The 24213-nt window shown below is 33.8% G+C and overlaps 1 protein-coding gene across 1 annotated transcript; it reads left to right on the top strand.

The window, feature by feature from the left end:
- The first annotated feature begins 400 nt into the window (after positions 1-400).
- On the top strand, positions 401-24213 carry LOC124372335 (sodium-coupled monocarboxylate transporter 2-like). Its single transcript, XM_046830718.1, has 9 exons — positions 401-464; positions 6623-6777; positions 7642-7782; positions 14725-14833; positions 15956-16065; positions 18367-18553; positions 20264-20350; positions 21193-21341; positions 23679-24213. Exons 2-9 carry the CDS (start codon positions 6641-6643, stop codon positions 23983-23985), a joined length of 1227 nt encoding a protein of 408 aa, XP_046686674.1. The 5' UTR covers positions 401-464; positions 6623-6640; the 3' UTR covers positions 23986-24213.

The raw sequence follows: 24213 nt of genomic DNA, 5'->3' as shown, positions 1-24213 counted from the left end.
AAAAGTATCTGTAACCTCAAATCAATACTATTTGAAAGGTTGTCTGTACATTCTGTGTTGAATATTTTATATGTACTGAAATGTTGAAAATGGTGGGAGCATTATCCCTTTAGGCCATTGTACTGATTTTCACATTCACAAATACTGCTATTATAGTATATGATATTAGTTCTCAATGTTTAAAATATTTGGGATAGAAAGATTTTCATTCCTCTCAGGAATCTCACTAGTCAGTAAATATAAAAATAATTGACAATGTACGGATATATGCAACTTGTAAATTGCTGAAGAAAACATAATAAAAATGTTACACTTCTTAAAAAAAGTATAAATCTTAGTATTTACATTATTAGAAAAGTATTCGCTAAACTGCTGCAATATCAATCTTTGATACAGTTACAGGAGTATCAGTTCATGCCTGTACGTGGATCATCAGCATATGTTGCCTCTTGTACACCACTTTTGTAAGTAGCATCTTATGAGTTGTACATTAATAATACATATAAAAGATGGAATATTTATTTTACTCTTTCATCTGCAAATAAAAACTATAAATTGCTTTCCAGCGAAAAAGCTCTGTCTTAAATAAAGGGCATTTACAAACATAAGTTTTAAATTACGAAAAATTGTTAGATCAGGAATAGGAATCGAGGATATCCATTAAAAATAAAACAATGAATTTAATAAGTTATTTTATCTTGATGCAATAAATTATTTTAGTTAAAATCATCAGTGTTGTTTTTAATTTTAAAAATACAATTAAAAAAATTGATTTCGATGTTATTTCGTCCTGGGTACCATTAAGTGTAATTGATAAAATAATCATCAAATAAAATCTGTTCCGTAAAATAAGTTATAGTGGTTCAAAGGCTTTGTCAGTAAAAGGCAATAGTTCTCAACAAGATGTAACTGTCGTCCATAATAAATTTAGATTTTAAATGTTTATCCTGCACGTCTAGGGTGGTTCGTTCAGTCATCAGATAATCTGCCGGATCTCAGATCGATACGTGACCCGGATCAGTTGAGCCGGTTCGCTCATGATTTGCACATGACTACATTGGTCATAAACACCGGGCATGTCACTGTACAAACATGCGGACGGAAGAGCACATTCCTTATACCAGAGAATGTTATAGATTTTAGGAAACATCAATATGGAGATATGGAGCCGTATGAGCGAACGTACGGCACGTAAACAGAAACAAAAATAACAAGATGGCCATGGTTGGGGGGGGGGGGGGTGAAAGAGAGAGAGAGTGAGAGTCGAGGGGGGCAGCACCTATTGCGTTACACTCCCTCTGCCATCTTTGTTGTTTATCACAGTCATAGTGTGTTGATTAAGGTTTCTTTGAACGTTAAGTTCATTGCATTGTTTTTTTTACTATTGGTGGCCTAATGGGAGTGACGTCAACAAAGGTTGACTTGCCAGTTGATCTGATTTATGAAAACTCAACTAGTTTACGTTTAAAGTCCTGCACACACCAGAGCGATACTCCGTGCGATACCAGAGCGGGTGCGATACTTTTTCTTGGAAATTCTCTTGCAATACCATGGTGGCTTATGGAGCCGCACACACCAGAACGGACTGCGATACGCGATACCGAGGACGATTGCGATACTGTAGCGATATTATCGCAGTAACGCTGCGTGCACTGTTCGCAGCGCTTTTATCGCAGCGATACAATGCAGCCAAACCTGAACTACTCAGTTTTGTGAGTTTTGTCTGTCCGGTGCAAGTGTAAACAACATGTCGTGTATCACTGAACACTTACTTGAAGTTGTGTGTACATACCCGGTGCTCTATGATTTAAATCACAAGGATTATAAGAACATACGGACGAAGGACAGGATCTGGGAGGACATCGGAAAGACACTGAATACCTCTGGTAAGTATCAAAATTGCTGGTACCAAGAAGCACTTTAACCTTTCTTCCAGGATAGAGGTACTGCAAAATATTTAATGAACCAAGCCTACGTAATTATGTTTCGTGTGCATATAACTTTAGCCATTTTATTGTTTAGTACCACCACGTGGTAAGTGATGGTAAGGATGTTTGGTACAGTGATGAGGAAGCAGCTTGAGCTACTGGAAGTAGTGACGCCGTCTACCGTGGGAACGTCTGCCCTTGTTAAATTCCCGAGTCAACTCACAGGACTCGTAGCCAGTAACCCTAGTAGTCATACCAATTACGCTTACTTTTTACATATTTTACATTGGTTCTTATGGCTGGGAAAGTCGTTTTACATACTGTAGCTAACTTATAAAGCTGAGTTGTACAATCCATTATTCAATGATTATATTATGTAAATATGAGGCTGAGAGGGGAGGTGGTATGCCGTACCGTTATGTTGCGTTAATTGGGGGGGGTTGGCTCAACGTTACGTAACTCACACATTTTATCCCTCTTTAAAATTAAAAAAATTCGTAATATGTGTATGGCTCCTAAATTATATCAAATCACACAGTTGCAGAAAAAGGTGTAGTTTATTTGGTAACAAGAAAAGTAAATACAAATAAAAAGGTAATTAATAATAATATATAATTCTTAATACAGCTAATTTCTTTTGAACAACTATTAATGGTTATTTGTACATAACTATAATTTTTCAATGCTTGAGAAAAATTAGCTTTTGTTATTTAAAAAGTCTGCAACCATCTCACTTAGGTAGGGTTGTTTGTCTTGTCAAAAAAATCGACAAACCTCTCACGCACAATCACTGCATAACGAGGACTTCTCTTGAATTCGGGATTGAATCGAGAAAAAGCACCCCCTCGTGGCTCGGCAGCATCTTCTTCAAGGCAGTCGAAGAAATCCTTATAAGAGTTCTTCGATCGTAAGAAGTTGTGCAAAACGCACGTTAGCCAGCACAATAACTTTAGCCAATTCCACTTTAACTTCCAACGGTCTATTGTAAATTCTCCACTTTTGTGAAAGCATGCCAAACGTATTTTCAATCACACCACGTGCTCTGCAAACATGGTAGTTGTACCTCTTCTTTCTTCGGTCTCGTCCAGCCTCTCTTTGTGGGAAGGGTTTCATAACGTTTCGTTTCAATGCAAATACCTCATCACCTACTAAACAGTACGGGGTCTCCTGTTTTTGTCCAGGAAGAGGTGTATCTTCAGGTAAATTGAGTTGATCTGTGTTGAACTTTTTTCCCATAACAGATTCTTCAAATATACCCCCATCACTGTTTTTCCATATCCCCCCACATCAACGCAAATGAACTTATAATCTGGATCAACAATGCTCAACAAAACAATTGAAAACCTGTACTTGTAACAAAAGTACGTCGAACTGGATGGACACTTGATAGTGACATGCTTTCCGTCAATGCTTCCCAAGCAAATCGGAAATTGTCATCTCTCGTAGAATCCAACAGCAGATTTCCCCCATACTTCTTTAGAGGGTTCAGGCAAATACAGAGGTTGTAGTCGTTGTATAATAGCATTGCAAACTTCCTCTACAATAAGACTCACCGTTGAAAACCCAACTCTGAAGCTGTGGGCAATGGTTTTAAATGAGTCTCCTGTGGCCAATAAGCTGAAACAAAGTTATGATTTTTTATACTATTTGTAAGTTAAAAAACCTTAACACAAAAAAAACTCTAATAACATAAATTAATTAAATAAATTTTTAAATTTATTAAATAAAATAAATATTTTTTTGTAATACAATAAATTATTACAGCTATTAAAAAATTTCCCATTTTTTCTCTATTCAAGAATGTTGCAGTATAATTTTGTTGCAATTTTATTTCAACAGTTATTTTATTTGAAGGTGACGAAATGAAAAAGAAATGGAAAAATATGCGTGATTGCTACATGAAATATCTTAGGGAATGGAAAACAAAGACTGGTCAGGGCAAAGAGAAACCAAAAAAAATGGACTGGGGCCACTCAGATGGAAAGGTTTAAGCCATTTATTGGAATGGCCAAAACTATGTCTAACGTGACAGCACCTGAAAATTGAAGGCGACAACACAAACCATGATGAGTTTGTTGACGAACCCGATGAACTGGTTGACGATGGAGGTGACAATCAAGAAATGCCAGCACGCAGAGAAATGTCCATCCAAGAAGAACCGATCAATATGAATCTTGTTAGAAAACTATCCTACGGCTAGTCCATCTGAACCAGCTGCGAAAAGAAGGAAACCTAAGTCACCTGGGAGCAACGTAGATAAGGTTGATTCAGTATTTAGAGGGGAAAAATAAACTGTTCTAGATGCAAACAGATCACCTGATGCTTGGGTTATTCGGAAACTATAAAGACTTTCACTCGGGCAAGGCAAGCAGACGTCAAGTTCAAAAATATCACAAATAATAAATCAGGCTGAATTAGAGCAGATCCAGGAAGAAAACCTCTCCAGACCAGGTAGCTCTTCTACGGGATCTTGGGTTGACTCGGGACTCAACTGCCTTACTGAGACAGTATTAGAAGACAAAAGATCAAGGTTGTATGACAGTTTTGCAAATTTGTAGGTAAACATGCTGTACTTCTACTACAAAATTTAATAACTTGAATAAATTAGGACTGTACAATGTCTGTGTTGTTTTTTTCTGAATGAAGAGTTACATTTGTGTTCCTAATTAAATAAAATATTGATACTGTAATGACATTAATGATCTTATTTATCTGTAATAAATAAATTTAAAAGAAGTTTAAAAATGTTTTTTAGCCTTTTTTTTTTTAAACCCCTGTTTTTAAAAAACGAAATATAATAATATTTAATTTTAAAACTTTCAAGTAACAAAACAGTATTTTATTTTTGTGCTTTTCTCTTGGAATTGTTTTTTATTTGACAAGATCTTACACCAATGTGCTATGCTAGTACCTTTCAGTTCAAGTAACAATAATAACAAAAAAGTAAACTATTACAAAACCACATGATGTATAAAATAAAAATAAAAATTACTGTGCAGAGAATTTACGAGTTTTTCAAAATTTAAGGTATGAGATTTAACAAAAACAATGTATTTATATATAATAGAAAAGTTTTACCTTAAAGTAAATTGCTAGCCGTTCTTCGGCACTAATCACTTCACAGTAGTGGGGGTACTTTCCTTTTCAATAATGTCAGCAATCAAACTCAGCAACTCGTCAAAAACATTCCTGATTCATTGTTATAATATAATATATTATATATATTATATATATATATATATATATATATATAGAATCTTTTTTCATCTTTTCTTAACTAGGGCATGAGCGTATGGTACTCGCCAAATTCCAGCCGTTCTTTATTTATGTCGTGTACCCACATTTTCCTTCCTCTTTCGTCTTCTAGTACGGCTAGTAACAGCAGCAACGCTTCTTCTTCATCAGACGATGTCATTGGTAAGTAAACACACCGTACAGTATACAAACACTAACTATAACACAACACTTTTTACGTCTAGAGAGTCACACAAACCACCGTACCCTACGCTCCACTGAGGTGTGTACTGGCTTTCCCGCGCATCTCTTTCCCGCTCTGGTGTGAAAGCACCTGTTTCCGCTGCGATATTATCGCCCAAGTATCGCAGATAAATTCCAGGAATTGTATCGCATCGCTCCGGTGTGTGCAGTACTTACAAAAACATTTTTACTCGCGGATTTTGACATCTGAAGAAGATTGTAGATTTTCCATTCTCGAAACGTAACGTTCTATTATTGCAATGTATAGCGATAGAATAGTTGAAAGCCTGTTACTCTTTCAAAGATTTAACATGTAACATTCGTAAAACTATGTTTATTTTTAAATAACCAAATTATTGATGTCAATAATTTATGTTTAAGACATATAATTTGTAGTGTGTCTTAAACATCCTGAAGCCGAGAGCCAATTTGCATTTTATAAAACACAACTTGGTTTTACTTGAAATTGATGCAACAATATTTCTTAAAGAAGAATGCGTCAACCGAGCTGGTTTTCAAAGCAATTTATTTATTTGATGTATATCAAACGTTATTATTTTATTTTAAAATCTAAAGATATTTTCCATACGTCGAGACAATATTAAAGCTACGACCAACACACGTCTACACCACAAAAAGCGTTGCATGGCAAGAAGGGTTTGAGAAGTATTAAACACTTTACGTGACAAGGCATTCTTAATTAAATTGAGTAATCTGATTTTAAACCATTTATAATCTGCTTTTGGGAAACAATTGAAAATGGAGGATATCGGAAGGGTTAAAAATAGCAATCTGTACGTTTCTTTTTCAGATCTTTGAGTTTTTCTTATGATTATTATAAGAAACCCTCAAGAAATAACTATATATTTTGCCTCTTTGATACGAAAATTTTATTTTAAATGTTCCAATGGTATAATTTTGATCACAAGTCGTCTAGTTGCCAAATAAAAAAATTCATAAAAAATTTCCCTTGTAAAATTCACGAAAATAAAAAATTAAGAGGTATAAATTTTAAAAATGGCAATTCATAATTTCCAAAATTTATACAACGAGAAATTTCATAAATAATTACTTTGATATTATTTAGAAACAAAATTTATCTGACATTCCGTTTCAAAATTATTCTTGTCGATTACCTACATTTTTCGCCTCCGAGTAATCACTTAATCACTTAGGGCCAAACGAAATACTTTAAATTGACAAATAAATTGTTTTAGGGAGGTCTCAGAGCAGTTATGTGGACCGACACAATACAGAACGTGTTCACACTTTTTGGGACAATTTTCGTCGTTGTGGTTGGGTTCTGGAGACTCGGCGGTCCACGAGAGGTTTTAAGAATAAATGAGCAAGGAACAAGACTAGAAATTTTCAAGTAAGTAGTGACTTATATATTGGAAAAACTAATTACACTAAAAAACGGTTTTAATATGCTTTATTTCTTTAATTTTAACTAAGAAAATTGCATTATAAACACCGCTTATGACTTTAAATGTCCATTTAGTTTATGTTTAAAGAATGCGTCCATAAATAATACTGCACTAAACATAATAAACCTTTTATCTGTTATACTTCTCTCAGCAATGGCAGACTCTCCCTCAATAACCTCATATTCTCCCTCTACACTCGCAATCCATTGGTTCTCAAAACACGGGTTCTCACAAAACATGGATTTAAAACCTTATTTTCCTCGCTTTATACCTCCAATCACATTCCTCTGAACTTGGTGAATGTTAATCATTATTTATAGCCATCTTCACGGGCCAATGGTAAGTTCAACTATCTTATCAAACATAATAAGTAGTGGTTTCAGTACAAGGTTGGCAGCACTGATGTGAAGTGGTTAGAGGTAAGGTTCAAACCTCCTACTCTCGGCCATGGGCTCTCCCATATGGTTATCATAATGGAGTAAATCATGTATATGTCACTTTTACATTGACATATCTTTTGAGTGTTATATCAATACTACCTGCTTATTCAAGTACTTTTAGATATCTAATAAAAGCCCTGCTTACCTCGCCTTAAATCAAATGCTCCTTCTGAATGAGGTGTAAAAATTATTAATCATTCAGCAAAACCTATTTTTGTAAGGCGTGATGTAGAATTTGTACCCTTACAACGCAATACTTGTGTTAATTGTAACTCTACCTTCTTCAAATATACTATATAATTCTATAAATAGAAACAAATTGCTGTGTTTGATTTATTTTATTTTTTTTAACATCCTTGCATGTTTCAGTCTAAATCCAGATCCTACAGCACGTAATACGTTTTGGACTATTATGATTGGCTACACATGTAGTTACCTGACTGGTATCGTAGCCAACCCCGGGTCCGTCCAGAAGTTCCTCTCAGTCCCCACGTACAGACACACCAAGTGGTAAGTTATCTTCACTGTTCGTCCATATTAATGGAGAATACTGGATGGTGGATCTGCATGTGTAAACTATGTATCTAAATATTTACCTCCATCCCCTTAACAGATGTGGCAGGAGCAATCAACCCTCTATAATCATGATATACTCTTCCTCCCTAACAGGTAACATGGTAACTTTTAAAATGTAGAGCCCTCACGATTCAAGGCAACACAATATGTTGGCGATGGGTTTGTCTAAAGGGTCTGCTCGAGGCATGTGCAAGATGTAATACCGCACATGGGAACTCTGAAAAATGGGCGTGAAATCAGTTTTTTTTTTCATAAACGAACAAACTTAAAGCATTAGATATTTTGACGAAGATTTTAGTTTTGAATTTAATTGTAGTAATTTTTGTATTGGATGTCAATATTATAATAAATACACACATAATGTCTCATGTAGGAAAACATGTTCTCATGTAAGCTTTATTGAAAGCAAGAGCAAGGTAACTGCGTTGAAAAATGAAACAGAGAAGCATGATGACTAGTTAAGGTGTTAGTATTATTTTTTGACATAATTTATCAATATATTATAAACGTTACTAATCATCCTTAGCATTATTATCAAAAGGTACACAGAAACTATTTTAAGCATATTTTAAAGTTGAAATTGTATTTTTTTTAATAGGTGTCACAATTCAAAGTCAGTTTTTTACGCAATAATTTTAAAAATGTTCCAGGAAAAACACCTCGTTCCCCATAGGGAGTATTCCATATCCCCTCCGTAGGGACATATTCCTCAAGTGTTGCAAATTTCTTCCCTAGGTAGAATTTTGGTATTGTTTCTGTTTTGTTGGTCTATGGCGGTATATAATAATAATAATTTATTCATTGCATTATTTTAACAATGTTTACATCGTATCGCATTTGTCAATAATTTTAGTCATTTTACAGTTTCATCTACAAATTCACACACCTTCATACTCACAATTCATTCTTGGACAACAGAAGGAATTGAGACGCATTTAAAATTGATTTTGATGAGTTCGCAAGTTGTCCCTGCCTCTAGTTTCATATTGATGAAACGTTCCTGCCACGAATCAAGTCTTACCTTGATCTGCGGTGCATGATCGCTTCAAAAATATAGAGGCAGAGCAAAGTCAGCAATCTCTACTTCCCGAAGGTTCCCTACCCGACTCTCTGTGATTCAAATTTCCAATGATTCTGTCGCCCCTCTAGTTTGCAGCTGCAGGTGAACATAGTATGTGTCAATTCTTTAATTAGTCTAACCTCTTGTTCTGAAGGTTTTGATATTTTTAATTTGGCCTCCATTTATATCCAATTTTATAGCACATGTTATCTGAAGAGTTTTTTGTGCGACTCTCGCACTGATAGCCTTGTGCGTGTGTCCCCGCTTCATAACATGGGGTTAGAGGCTTTCCTGCTGAATAATCAAATGTGGTTGCCCCACCCTAGTCTCCAGATAAATGTTCTAAATTTTCCAACCAGAATATAACTGATAATATAAATCATGTTTTTGTACTTTCAACAATCGTAGTTTATATAGTATCATGTAGGTTATGTATTCTATGTTTTCCGCTCGTATCAGGTTCTAAGAATCCATTGTTATTGTTTTTCGTTACTGACCTGATCGGCCGGTCATAATTGATTTTCCAGTTAGATAGATATCTGTAACCAGGGCCGCCCACGGGGGGGAGCAATGGCGCAAGTTGCGCCATTGAAACAAAAATTGGGGGGAATGAAAATTTTGGGGGGGAACTTTAAAAAGCGGGTTTCTGATACGTTATTTACTAAGTTAAAAAAAATGTACAAGTTTGCAGTAGTTTTAACAAATTAAAGCTGTGAGAGGCAAAAAAAATAAATAAATAAAAGCAAATTAAACTTTGCAATTCAAACGAGGCGAATGCAGTAGTTCTACTTTTAGACCAACAGACCCCCGCCCCCGCCTTGCCAAGGTCGTTGTCAAGGGGAAGTCCACGCACCTCATCCCTTCCGCGCCGCCCAGTGCTCAGTCAGTCACGCATTGTCTTCAAGTGTAGTGTGTAGTGTGTAAACAACCTCAACACAACACAATAATTTATTAGTGTCTTTACGAACGTAGTGACCACTTGAATGTCGTGTGTGCGTTTCTGTTTCGTTTTGTTATACGAGTTTAGTATTAAGTAGCTACTGTATTTCTGTGCTAACTATAACTTTTTGTTTTATAGAATTAAATAATGCCTCGTAAATTAAAAAAGGCATTCAAATATAAGTGTTTGGAACTAATGTGCAATACGGTGCACCGCCATGACAAGTGGCTAGAACACTGTAAAAAGAAACACCTCTATAAGTTGAAAAAACAATATTGGTATAAAATATAAAATAACAGAGGAGAAAGAAGGTGATGGACCTTGGATACCCTACATGGGACGTGGAGAACGTTCTACTTTAACTATGGACGACGAACCTCAACCATCAACTTCTGCGCAATCATCGGCTATTGAAAGGTACCGCAATATTACAGTAACAAAATGTCCATATCTTAGTTTGTTTCAATTTTATAAGCAGGGAGTAAACACATATAGGCTATGCTCTATTAATGACTCACTCCTAAAGCTTTCAAAACATTAAAACCTTTCTAAGTAACAATTAATTAAGGCATTGAAGGCCATAGAAAAAGATAAAGCTTATAAAAGAAGACTAACAAATGATAAAAAACTTCAAAATGCAAGTAAATATTATACTGCATTGAAGAGATGAGGCCTGTGTGAAATGGTGACAAGCTAAATATATGTAAATATTAGCATTTTACATTTACAAACATACTATCAGCCAAATATTAAAGTAGTATTGGTCCAATACGTTATAAGCAAAAGCATCTAATGAAATAAAAATTCAAATACAATTTAGTTTAATAATGTATAAGCCTATTGGTCTATAGAGTTTTTGTAATTAAAATATCAAGATCGTTTTACTTGTTATTGTTACAGCTAACAGCTTTTGCTTTGTCCCTTCAACCCTATTAACACTCTTTGTATGTAGAAAGGAGTTGCTATCTTAAAAAAAAAACATTTTGTCATAATATATTTTACCACTTTAGTATGATATTACCATTTTGAGGTGCCCTGAGACAAAAGAGGTTTCTCTAAAAATATATGGCTTTATGTGTTTGTGTCAGTTTTTATCTCCTGTTCAGTATAGCAGAATGTGGCATATTATTGATAATAAACTCAAATACAGTTCTAATTAATCTGTACTTGAAAAAAGGGTTTATAGATTTTACTAAATTTTGACTAGCAGATTATTGATATAAAAGTTTACAGTGAAGGCATTTCTCTATATTTAGATTGGTGGTGCCTGGGCTAGAAGACAATCCACATTCTGGAACATCACCTGTCCAAGACCGCAACGACGAAGAAGTTGAGCTGCAGTGTCACCAAAGAGGAGATGGATCTAAATATACGCCTCTAATACTTGTTCACGATAAAGAAATTGAACTTCCAACGTCCTCCATGGAAACTAGCCTGCCAATGTCAACACCAGAAGAAGAAGACGGTTTTAGAAAATATAGAGGACAACATACCCACAGAGAAGATACCTGAACCTATTACTTTGACCGAACTTCAATTCTCTACAATCGATCCTACAGATCCAGCATTTTATGCAAACAAAAGACTCTCTGCTGAACTAATTAACGAAGCATTAAAGCTGGAATCGCAAGACCTAAGTATAATAGATTTTCCTTCCTCATCCGGTAGAAAATTCAACCCAAAAGTTAAAAAAAGTCTTTTACCTAATGGAACAACCAAAGATAGCAAGTTGCTTGTTTACAGTAGACATTCTGATGCTGTATTTTGTTTGCATTGTTTGATATTTGCTTTGCCATCAGAAAGAACAATTAGGGGTACCACAGGTTATAGGGGTTGGACGGATCATAGAGGAGATCGAGATATTGAACTTCATGAAAAATCAAAAATCCATATTTCTTCTCAAATTGGTAGATTGCAATGGATATCCTAAAAAAAGAGTTGATACTGATTTGACTGAGCTAAATGATAAATTAGTCAGTCATCACCGTGAGGTTCTATCGGTCGTTATAGACTGCTGTCGGTATCTGACCGAGGAGATGTTGGCTTTTCGAAATAAAGAGATCTCTAAACGGAAAACTAGTAAATTTATTTTTACGGACACAAACTGGCAAAAACTTATCAATTGAGCTATTAAAAACTCTCCAGGAAATTGGATTTGATAAGAACGGTATGATTGGGCAGAGCATGGATGGTGGCGGGAAACATGCGTGGTCCATTTAGTGGGGTCAAATCATTTGTCCTCAAGGAATACCCTAAAGCATTCTACATTTGGTGTTGTTCGCATAGATTTGCCTTAGTTGTCGAAAAATCAATGGAATTGTGCCCACAAATAAGGGACATGTTCTCAACTCAGCAAGAACTGTACAATTTCACGTCTGGACATAAAAGACATCATATTTTCGTAGAGAAGTTAGAAAAAGGTCCATGTCAGGCTAGAAAAAAGCGTTTGAAAAGAGTCAATACGACAAGGTGGTCAAGCAAAAACGATGCGTAAAAAAACCGTTATAACTTGCTATGATTGTCCTAAGAGAAACCCTGGAAAACATATCTGATAACACTCAATATGAAACGGACTCAAGAACATCAGCAAAAGGACTTCTGAAAGCACTATTTGATTATGAATCTGCTGCAGTTATGATCATTGCTGCCGAACTATTCAAAATTCTGTCACCAGTGACTGTTTGTTTACAGTCTGAAATTATTGACTATGGAATGATTCCGACGGTGGTGTCTGAAACTATTTCTAAACTCCAATCTATAAGAACCGACGAGGGATGGAACAAAATGGTGGGCAGTATTAATCATTTTCCTCAAGAACACAATCTCCAGAAAACTTCAAACAAACGAATCCGAAAGAGAAAAAGATTCATGGACGAACTTGCCATTGATGAATATAATATTAGATCCTATGGCAAAACTGAGGACAGAAGTCTTTCTTTAAAAGTGCTTGGATTCCGTGATCACACAATTACATGATTCGTTTTCCTGAAAGGACATTAAATTTTGTGCAGCAAATGGCTCATTTTTCTCACGAAAAGCTGCTAAATAACACTGGGCGGACGACACCCTAAACCCAGACATTGTCACTGACCTGTGTGGTTACTATGGATTGGAATACCGAGAAACTTTGTGAGGAGTTTGATGTTTTCAGTCAGTTATACAAAGGCAGCTATCAAAATATTAACCTGTCAGATGTCCTTTCTTCAAAAGATGATAAATACAAAAATGCAAGACTAACCAATGAAGAAGTTGAAGTTGAAACCCAAGATTCTTCTTATAAAACATTGGATTGTACAAGTACAATTGCAAAGCAACGATATCTTGATCAATAGATCAAGAAGGGCTTTATAAGACCCTATCGCTGTTTATTGAACATATCTGGGTTTCCATATTTGACATCATTTGTATCAGATAATTCTCGCCCTGCCAGCAACAAGTTGCTCAGCTGAAAGAGCAATGAGCAAACTTAAAATCGTTAAAAAAAGATTGAGAAGCAGTATGGGTGATACCTGGTTGTCTGATATGGCTGGTTTTGGCATCCGAAAAGGATGTTTTACAATCAATTCCAAACAGTGAGATCATAGACAAATTTGGCATTTCAAGTGAGAACAGGAAAAAACTGCTGCTTTACAAAGGCCATCAAGGGTTAAGTTCATCAAGTTAGTTACCTTTTTGAAACACCTCTAGCCATTTTGACTTTTAATTGTAGTACTCTACATTGATTTATTATTTTGTATGGCATATGGTGTTGTTTATACATTTTATTAAAACAATTTGACAATAATTATACTGTATAATTTATACACCCACATGAATGGTAAATTTTTTAGGGGGGAATGCGCCATAGCCTTTGGGGGGGATGGGCACCCCTGTCTGTAACGAACTAGATCATACTAAGGGTAAAAATCAGAACATGAGCTTCGTGTTTATGATGTTTTACGATTGAAGAAAGGCGTCAAAACTGCTCAATGTATGACCAAAGATGCCAGGACGGCTAGAAAGAAGAGAATATCGGTTCCAGCAGAAGGTCAGGAGCATGTTGAAGGCCAAAAGTACGCTATCTTGTTTTTACTATACCTTTTGATTACCAAAACTGTCTTTTTATATAAATGTAAATTTTTCGCCAAAACTTTTTGAGGCAAGGCAATTAAGTTTTTCTATTTTAAAAACACATGATTCCATAAACTTGGAAGCAGAAGAATTAGTATCGTACTACGCACTATAGTTGAACAATTAAAAAACCATAGAAATTTTGAACCGCATTGCTTCGGTATTTAGATAATTATAATAAAAATATACATAAAACAGGTCATATAACTATAAGTGGTACCTGAGAATAGGTAGATCCTTATTTTTAAAATTAAAACATTGGCGGTAAAGGGAATTTCTGCTCCCCTTGTCATAAAACAATAAAAATGCCTTTCCCTGGACCAGCAACATGTATAAACATTGTGCAAAATCATATCTTTATCCTCAGGCGTTTTTTTGCCTTGTTAAAACGTTGTCTAAATCCCCTATTTTAAGCGTCGTAGTTACTTATGGAGTGTATTTTTTTATATGTATGTCTTCAGGGAGGTTGTCTCAGATGTTTTTAAAACATTATAAACTGAGAACTGATTACTCCAGCTTATTAAATAGTGGCTCGTTCTGTGTTTATCAGTTTCCTTGAGGTGTTTTCTAAAGTTAAAGTTTATTGCCCTTGTAATTTTAAATGCCAAGGGTCAACTAGGTTGGTAAATTCAAGAATTCGTCACCCTTTCCCTAAACGTTGGTGTGTGAAGTCAAGCAACGTTGCAATTTAAATGCAAATATACATACTTGGCTTGTCTCCTTTGGAACACTGAATATTTTATTGATAAGACATATTTTATTTCAGGGTTTTATTCTACAGCGCTGTTGGTTTGCTATTGATAAACTGCCTGTGCTATTCCTTGGGCTTGATACTCTATGCGAGATATCATCAGTGTGATCCTGTCGCCGCTGGAGTAAGTTGACAATATTTGTGTGAAGGAAAGATCTGTTTCCTTCACAACCCCTCCTTCGTAAAAAACAAAGAGTACTTGTGTATTTAATGCACACTCTTAGCACACCTTATATATTCATCAAAGATTCGTTAGAAACTAATTAGTCAAACAATTTACCAGCACTAAAAATATAACTGGCTCATTGAATTATAACATTAATCAGTTTTAATGCTCGATGGCCAGATACAATTATAATTCACTTAAAAATTAATTGATGTACACGATTTAATTGCAGACGACCAGTAGATTGGTCGAAATTAATTAGCAATACGTTTTTCAAAGTCATACTAATTATTGTATAAAAACTGTTGAATTAAAGTGCAAAATAAATCATCCTCTAGGCTCATTTAAAAGGAGTAGGTAATTTGATATTCTTATGATATTTAAATGTAATCAATATTTCGAAAACCATTCGAGATGCAAATATGGCTTTTTTACGTAATTTTTATTAACTTTTATATGCATTTCAGAATAAATTTTATCTTGTCCCATAAATAAAAGAGTTAGGAATTATTTAAGACTTTAAACTGCGATCCTATTGGAACCCATGTTTTAACATGGCCCATGAACGTAGGCAGGTTTTTTATAAGATAAATGTTTGTACCAAATATTAGCTTTTTTATAATTTTATCCACTAGTTTTTGGTGATAGAAAATCCTTATGTGATTTACATGTAATGGATATCTAGAGAAAATGTCTAGACACAATAAATGGATTTTTATTTTTATATTTTTTATTTTTATATAAAGTTTAGGTCAATAGACCGTTATAATAATAACGGAGCTATTTATTTTTTAAGTTAAACTGCAGCTATGTTGAAACAACGATCTTAGCCGAGACGATTATGACACGAATTTGTGTACCAAGTTTCCTCTTATTTCGGCTCTTTTAGGTTCGTTATCGTTTCCGTAAGCCAAGTTACACTGCCACCATGAGATTGCACTAGGTCAACTTTGCATGCAAAATCTACCTAAAATTATAATAGCTACATAAGTTATATAGTTAAGTTACTTACTTTTTCTAGATTAGTATATCCATATGATTTATTTCATATTGTCAAGTTAGAAAATTGCATTTGTTCAGGTAATCAGGAAAGCCAATCAAATGGTGCCCCTGTACGTGATGGAAGTTGGTAGAGACTATCCTGGTATCGCGGGACTGTTCATGTCTGGAGTCATGAGTGCAGCTCTCAGGTAAAACGTAGTTGGCATTAGATGACACCTCTGCACGCTTCGCGTGTCGATTTCTGCTCACACACTACTTAAGAATTTACCCTAGATTTGTAATTATATTACGAGTAATTGTCACATGAACATTTTTCCTCATTGATCTACCATCTAATAGAACCCTTCAAACCCTTTTTGGCAGCTTTGCTGAATAAAGCTTTGGAACGCATAATATACTCATACTAAGATATTATAAAACATCCTATAATTAGGATAAAACACACGAGTGGAATTTTTAAATCTGAACCTACAATGTTTATCGTATGATAGTTCTATCCCTTATGATTAACTAATCATCTTTCTGAATACTTTCATAGGTTCTCATCATTACCGGTTACCTGTAATAATAATAATCTTAAAATCTGAGTACTGCAAAGTCAGATACCCACGTGTGAAAAACTCTTATCGCATACAGATATGCTTTAATAGGAATTTTAAGTCTGTGTAATCTCATTGCGTACTTTAAGCTGGTGATATTAGAGTAAAATATTTAAACTCCGCGTGGTCTAGTGGACTAGGAATATTTCCTCTAGTTCCATAGTACTAAAACTCAGTGTTAGGTATTCGGGACAGTGTAAAACTATACCAAGTACAGAAAAATTCCATTAATCCGGCATCCTACAGTTCGGCACGCTTAGTAATCCGGCATATCTTTTGGAAAAAGTAACATTTTCCTCAACAACGCAATACGCAGCGATGTTTTTTTTCCGCTCGTGGTGGTCACAGCGTATGGCGCGTGTGGTTAAGAGTCTAGACGTCTTTTTTTATTTCTTGTTGATGCCACTTGGCATAGGCTAGGTTTGAAAACCAAAAAGCCTCTTTGAACCTGTAACTCTTTTTAGTTGTGATTGCCTTGAATTATAAATACACATAGACATTGATAGCATGCAATAGAGAGTGATAATAACATTTAGGTTTAACAATTTATTAATTAGATGTTATTTTAAATTAGGTCCTTTCCTGTGAATTTAGATTTTCTTAAGATGATTTTAATTACAATAGGTTATTTACAATATGTGTGTCTAACCGTGTTTATTAGTAAAAGATTTTAGGACATTCTATTGAGAGAAGGATTAAACTTGGATGGTTGGGTTTTACGTCATATTCGGCCGACTTCGAGTGGTATCGATTAGACTCAGTCACGTGACTAACTTGATTTTTTAATATCAATTCAATTGAGTCTAGTAATGGTAGTTCAATTTCACAGTTATTGTGCTCAGCACAGATCTGTGATGGGAGGAAGACTCTAAACGACTGACGTTTCGCGGCAGTTGCAATCCGGTACGGGGCTGTGACCGGGATAAACGTGACCTCGACCTTGAACGTGTTGACCCAATTGTTGGGATGCGTAGACAACTCACTGCAAATAGACTCTTAAAAATAGTTCTTATAGAGCAACATATAACAAGTAATACCTACAGGTTATATTTAGTTTACTGTATTTGACATTTTTCTCTCAAATTTAAACTTACGGCATGATTTTGTTGTACATACTTAGCGTAAAATACGAGTGCTTTGCACAAGACTGGCATTTGGATTGAAAATTCTTTTGCAATACTTAATTTTCGAACATGTTTCCTATTTAAGTCACGGAAATATAAAAATGTGTTTCATCATTCAAACATTACCCTTAAAATGAATAATATTATCCTGACATAAGAAGCTTTATTAGTTATCCCCTTGTATACAGCAAAAGTCTCAAAACATTTTCCAAAAGGAATGGAAGCTGGAAATCAATATGGTGACCTTAACTTACTACATACTTTGGCAGTACATTCACGGCAAAAACAAGAATTCCGGTTTGAACTGCATTCACTTTGAGAACTGCATAAACCTTATGGAAGAAAATGTTTAGATACATAATATATGTGTTTTTGAATTGTAATATGTTAAGTTAAAAATTATAATTTAAATATATTTATTAATAATGCTCTCTGTGTTACAATTTATAATTAAGTTATACTGGTTTAACTTGGTCCAACGAATATCACCTGACCTTGCCTCTCAAACATTCTCAGATTATCAATTACACTTAAGAGGCCAGTAATTTGATCAAAACGCAACTGAAAGTCAACCAAAATGATCACATAGCGTATCAAATTAGAGCAGTAATAATTAGATACATCATAGAAATTAGATTTGGTGTTACTGGATTTGAGTTTCCAATATGTATTTAAAAATTTGTATATTTCTTATAGCATCATAATGTAAACATCAAATATTAACTCATCATATTTTGTTTGTACTAATTCACAAATTGTGTTCCAGTACACTGTCAGCCTGGCTTAACACTATTGGAGGAATATTGTATAAAGATTTCTTGGAAGTGTTCTATCCCGGGGTACAACATTCTGAAGCCAAACAGTCCACTTTTATAAAATCAATTGTTGTCATTATATGCATAATATGCGCATCTCTGGTTGGTGTAGTTGAAAAACTAGGGACCGTGTATCAGGTAAGACTGTTACTGAATTAGGGTTCTGTTATGTACAGTAATTAATAAAGAGAGGTGATCGGGAAGTTTATTCACAAGGAATTTATCAACACTATTTCCGATTATAAATAACTTTGGTTTGTATAAGTTACTTAAAATTAAAAACCACCACAAAATATCTGCCGACATACCCGTAAGAGTACGTACCCTAAGGTATATCTGAGGATATCGTTAATCATCTAATGAACTATGATTTACACAATAGATTTACACCTAGACATCACAATTCATGAAAAACCCCGCCAAGTTTTTAAATAAAATTCATAACAATTCACAAAGCTCCACGTCATCATAGGTCTTCTAGATAAAATCATGCGAAACAAGATGGCAGATGATAGATTCAACTGTTATCAAAATCTGCTCACGAAGTAACTCCACCCTGTCAGTTGTTATTTAATATAAATTTCGATTTGTATTTTGATACAAAACTTGCTTAGATTAATGAAATATTTAAGATAGCCCCATTATCCTCATTATAATCTGTATCTTGATGTAATTACATGCAAGTTTATTCAACCCTGCTCTATAATTATGTTGATCTTATCTACAATGTGATTTATATTAACAGTATAAATAATATAAGATGTAATTTATTATTATTATTAACATTATAATTAGTATTATTGACAATAAACTAAACTAGTTAATTAGCTTAAGTTTAATTTAGAATAAGTACATAACATATTAAGTTTGATTTTTTCATTAACACAATTAATAAAAGATATTGTGTACAATATACTACGCAATGTTATTCTTAATTTTACGTTTATAAAATTAATTAATTCTAAACGTACGTTAACTATTATTAATCAATATTAATATTATGAATTATACAGAGATATAAATAAATAAATTGCTTTTTATATGTGCTAGTTTCTAAATAAGTGTTCCCCTACAAATATTTTACCTTCCCAGAAATAAGGAAGAAAGATCAAATATTATTTCTACAGTTTTTAAACATTATAGTTTCAAATAGTCATCAAAATATTTTTAAGCGTATAAGGAAATACTCATGTGTACTTTAAATAAATGTTTATGTAAAACTATGGTAAGAAATTTATTCATGCAAGAGATTTGTACTAAATTATGCCATCGTATGGATTTTTGTCAATTTAATAATAAACCGTTACAATAAAATGACCCATGTAAAGACTTAAGGTTGAAATGTGTTCCTAATAAATTAAATTCTGGAACTTAAAAAATTAATTATTGATGCTATATTTCTCTCTCTCCAATAATGCTCATTATGTTCAATCCTAAAAACTTTTCGTGGTGCTTGAGTTTCATTTAACTTTCAGTTATATCATGTTATATTAAACATTTATCAATTTGCTTCATTAACCTTTCTATGCGCTATTTTATTGGATTATATATTTTGTAACACAATGTATTTGGTAACATTTATGGCACATTATTTTATTTTAGTAGCATTATAACAATATTTTATAGCGAAATGTTGTTTGGATTATTAAATTTGATTCCAGCTTATTAATCCAAAATCTATGATATAAGAATGACTGACATCCACCGGTCGTCTCTGGGCGTCTCTACTAATCTCGTTTATAAGATATTCTCTGCTATTAAACAATGTTTGATCGCTATCATTAAACAATAATTAGGATCCGTGATGTTCTTCTGAATGAAGTCTAAGGTTGACTTTACCTGTTACAGGTGGCGGTGAGCCTAATGGGCATTGCTCAGGGAGCGACCTTTTCTCTTTTTACTCTTGGCGTATTCTTCCCACGTGCTAATTCAAAAGTAAATGTAATAAGTTTTACATTCAGACCTTGCTTTACACAGGTGTTTTAGCAGACTCTGTTTTTAATAATCTCAAATCAGTTATAACACAGAATAACACAGAAACTAGCTATAACAAGTTACTAACAGATTCTTTTTTAAAGAGAAAAGATTTATCATAACATTTTAGACAGATAGTATATTAACAAGCTAAAAGCAGATGGCATAGGAAACAGAAAAGAATTACAATATGAAGATACGTTAATACATTCAGCATTTATTTGTACTTTTTTTGTGTGAAGATATATTAATGGCTGGTATTTTGTTGTAATATCTTCAAAGATCTGTAAGTATTGAAGTCTTGAAACTTTAAAAGATACTGGAATATTTATAAGAACATAAGTGGTTTTAGTTGAGAATATTATACATTTTATTTGTGACTGTGTGGAGTTAAAACTTAGACAAAAAGTTAATTAAGTGTAGGAATATTTTTGAATCGGTGTTTATTATAATAGCTCAATTTTCATACTGTAACCTGATTTTAAGGCAATTTTATACTACTGAAGGTTTGAAACAATGGTTCGACGGATTTCTAACTTTGCTATTTAAGTTAGTTAATATTCTAGGTAACTGATATTCTAATCTATCTGATCTATTTTTCTGGAGAACATTTAATACGATGTTTGATAATCATCAGATTGATAAATTCTGCCATTTTCCTAACAATTTCAACAACTATCTTACTATCCAGAACATCAAATTCAAATTTTTCTAGCATTTCGTATACAACATATGTTTTATAATAAAGTGTTGATTTCGAAACGTTGTAAATAATTAAGAAAGTAATATAATTTTTTTTCTAGGGTGCCATAGCATCAGCGGTTGCGAGTCTACTGGTAACCAGTTGGGTGATCTTAAACGCCCAATTATATGCTTTGGATGGAAAACTTCGATTCCCCGGTAAAGTCACCAGTATAGACAACTGTCCTGCCAGTATATGTGAAAATTTTAAGTGAGTAGTGAATTTAAATCCAGAGGTAATTCGTAGAATTCAGGATTTGTCGTACACAATGTGTCATTATGTCTTGTGCATTTATGAAACTATTTGATTCCCAAATGGAGTTCATCTCGAAGCTTTTGAATTTAAACTCTTCACTTATAATAACTAATAAGTAAAAAAAAGATTAGTAGAATTTAAATTTTTCTATAATGGCCCTGTCTAAATTAGTGATATATCACAAATGATCTTGAACCTATATATAATTTACTTTTAATTTGTGAGTAAATTGTTTCACAGTCAATTCATTCGTGTATATACTCGTAGTATATAACCTACTAATAGTTCGTGACAATAAATAAGATGGTTCATTATAGCATCTAAACTTTCTCACTATCGAGACCGTACCGCTAAAATATACGATACCGCTGGAAATTAGATTTTGACAAAAGTATTTATCAGTCCAAATATGATGTAGCCTAATTTTTTTTCGATTTGGACGTTAAATACAGACATTCAATTCATTATTTAAAAAATCGACTCAAAAATAATTTATACTTGAGACTTAAAATACTGTAAGTAGATAAGAGAGAGGTGGCAGAGTTCTTAGGGTAAAAACTTACTTTTTCAGGAATGTTATTTGAAGCGGATTACTCAATTACGAGCAGAGGAAAATATTAAAAAAAAACGAAATAATAACAGTTTAAAATCAATCTATTAGTATTAAACGCTGTGGGAACTTCCACGTTACTTTTTTATACTTGTCTAGTTCATACGCTAACTCATTTAGTGTAATAACTGTATGTAGATTTTTTTGTAATTAGCATAGAAATTGAAATTAAATTTTTCAAATATTTCTTCCCCGCTGAGTAGAAGTCCACACAATTTATTAACTTCAGTTAAGTGGAGTTTGTAAAACGGAGTTTGCCAATAATCCATCTGTACAGATGAGTTTCTGTATCTTTATTTGCATAGCATTAACGAATCAACGACTAACAAAATGAGCAACAGCAATTAATATATATTTTTTATACAGGTTAACAGCTTTTTTTATATGTATCGCTATCTTCATGGTTTAAGTCATTTAAGATGTTGAGGAGTAGCTGAACGTGGTTCCAAAAGAGTACTGACGGTTATAGCCGTTTGATCCCAAAAGAGTACTGACTTTTATAGCCGTCGATCCCAAAAGAGTACTGACGGTTATAGCCGTTTGATCCCAAAAGAGTAATGACGGTTATAGCCGTTTGATCCCAAAAGAGTACTGACAATTATAGCCGTTTGATCCCAAAATAGTAATGACGGTTTTAACCGTCCGTCATAGGCTTGTTCAAATAATCTATATTACGGCTGTTTACGTTCTCTAGTGGCGTTCCTACATACTATTTTTACTGGGGAAATGTGCTGTAGTATGCTAGCCCCTAGCGACAGAATATGTAACAGCTTTGCTGCCGAACTGTCCAGTCATTGTTTTGCGCCAACTCCTTTATAGGCTATGTTTAATTAATGTACTGGAGTGAATATAAGCGTTTTGAGAATACTGTGGTTAAATGATTGATGGTCTGGACTAAAATGATGTTATTAAGGTACATGCAATCAAAAACCCTTATTTAATGAGTGAGTGTAAAAGAAAAGAAACTGCTTATGAGTCCACATTTTGAATTCGCATGTTTCAAAAGTTATCATGCTTTACCAAAATTTGAAAAAGAATCGTTTTAACGCCTATGTGGTGCAAATAAGGCATTATTTTGGTCTTTTATAGTATTTTAATGCATTTTGAATAAACGCAATAGTTAAGTGTTGTTTACTCACCGGAGTCCATCAATGATAATTTTGCTTACTCTAGTAGACCCTAGATAGTTTATAGCTGTCAGTATTCCTCAACATGTTAACCTATTATTATTTCTAAGCTGTCTTCTCATTTCGTGGTGTAATAGCATGGAGCTTTATCATGAGCTTTTCTTTTGTCCAGTTCTGTAGCTCTTCAAAACGACGCCAAAATTTATTAATAATTGATTTGTGCTACAGCAAACTTTAGACATGATATGAACCAGGAAATTTAGATTTTTTCAGGACTTGTGCTTGCTGTTAACACCTATTTAAAGCAAGTTCATAAGAAAGCCATCGCAGTACTAAAACTTTTGACTGTAGCTTATGCCGTATGTCTAGAGTCTTATAATTTATTCTAATAAGAACCCTTAGGTTGGTTTATATTTTTATAGACACTTTAATTAAGATTGGTATTTCCACTCATTTTGTCTTAATCTCATTTAACTTACTTTAAAAATGATTATTTCAATTGTTGTGTTAAATATTTTAATGGTGTTCAACTGAATTTACTGATGATTGTTTCAGTTCAAGTACATCAAGCCTCTTCAACTATACTGGGGTAGGATCTCCCGTGGTCGCGGATAGTTCTGTACCGCTCTTGTACCAACTGTCTTACAACTATTACTCTCTGCTTGGCACTCTGACTGGAGTAGTGGCAGGCCTGATCGTGTCCTTACTCACCGGAACTCCCAACACCGCAACAATGAACCCTGACCTCTTCAGCCCCTACGTGCGCAGATTTCTGCCAAGAGCGAATCAGCAATTACATCTTAACAAAAATGAATATATTTTGACATCCACGAATGACGTAGACAAGACATTAACAACATAGTATAGCTATGTTAATTAAGCATTAATTCCAAGTAAAAACATAAACTTAATAATCTTTTGAGGGCAAAAAATATATTTCATTTTCTTACAATGAACAAAATATGAACACATGCTATGATATTACTTTTAGTTTAGTTTTAGCATTAAAAAAATAATTAGATGAAGGTACAGTACAAGTGTAAGTTTAAGTTGTGTACAAATTACTGTAAATAAATGCCTTACAAAATAA

This window comes from Homalodisca vitripennis, unplaced genomic scaffold (genome assembly GCF_021130785.1).
Source record: "Homalodisca vitripennis isolate AUS2020 unplaced genomic scaffold, UT_GWSS_2.1 ScUCBcl_2922;HRSCAF=8083, whole genome shotgun sequence".
Lineage (NCBI taxonomy): Eukaryota > Metazoa > Arthropoda > Insecta > Hemiptera > Cicadellidae > Homalodisca > Homalodisca vitripennis.
The sequence above is the reverse complement of the archived record's forward strand: the minus strand, read 5'-3'. Positions and strand labels throughout refer to the sequence as shown.

Bases quoted from the DNA above. Each gene is read 5' to 3' on its own strand.
- LOC124372335 (XM_046830718.1), top strand. From the start codon at position 6,641: ATGTGGACCGACACAATACAGAACGTGTTCACACTTTTTGGGACAATT. The intron at 6,778-7,641 runs GTAAGTAGTGAC...TGCATGTTTCAG, and splicing joins ACAAGACTAGAAATTTTCAA to TCTAAATCCAGATCCTACAG. The intron at 16,066-18,366 runs GTAAAACGTAGT...ATTGTGTTCCAG, and splicing joins GTCATGAGTGCAGCTCTCAG to TACACTGTCAGCCTGGCTTA.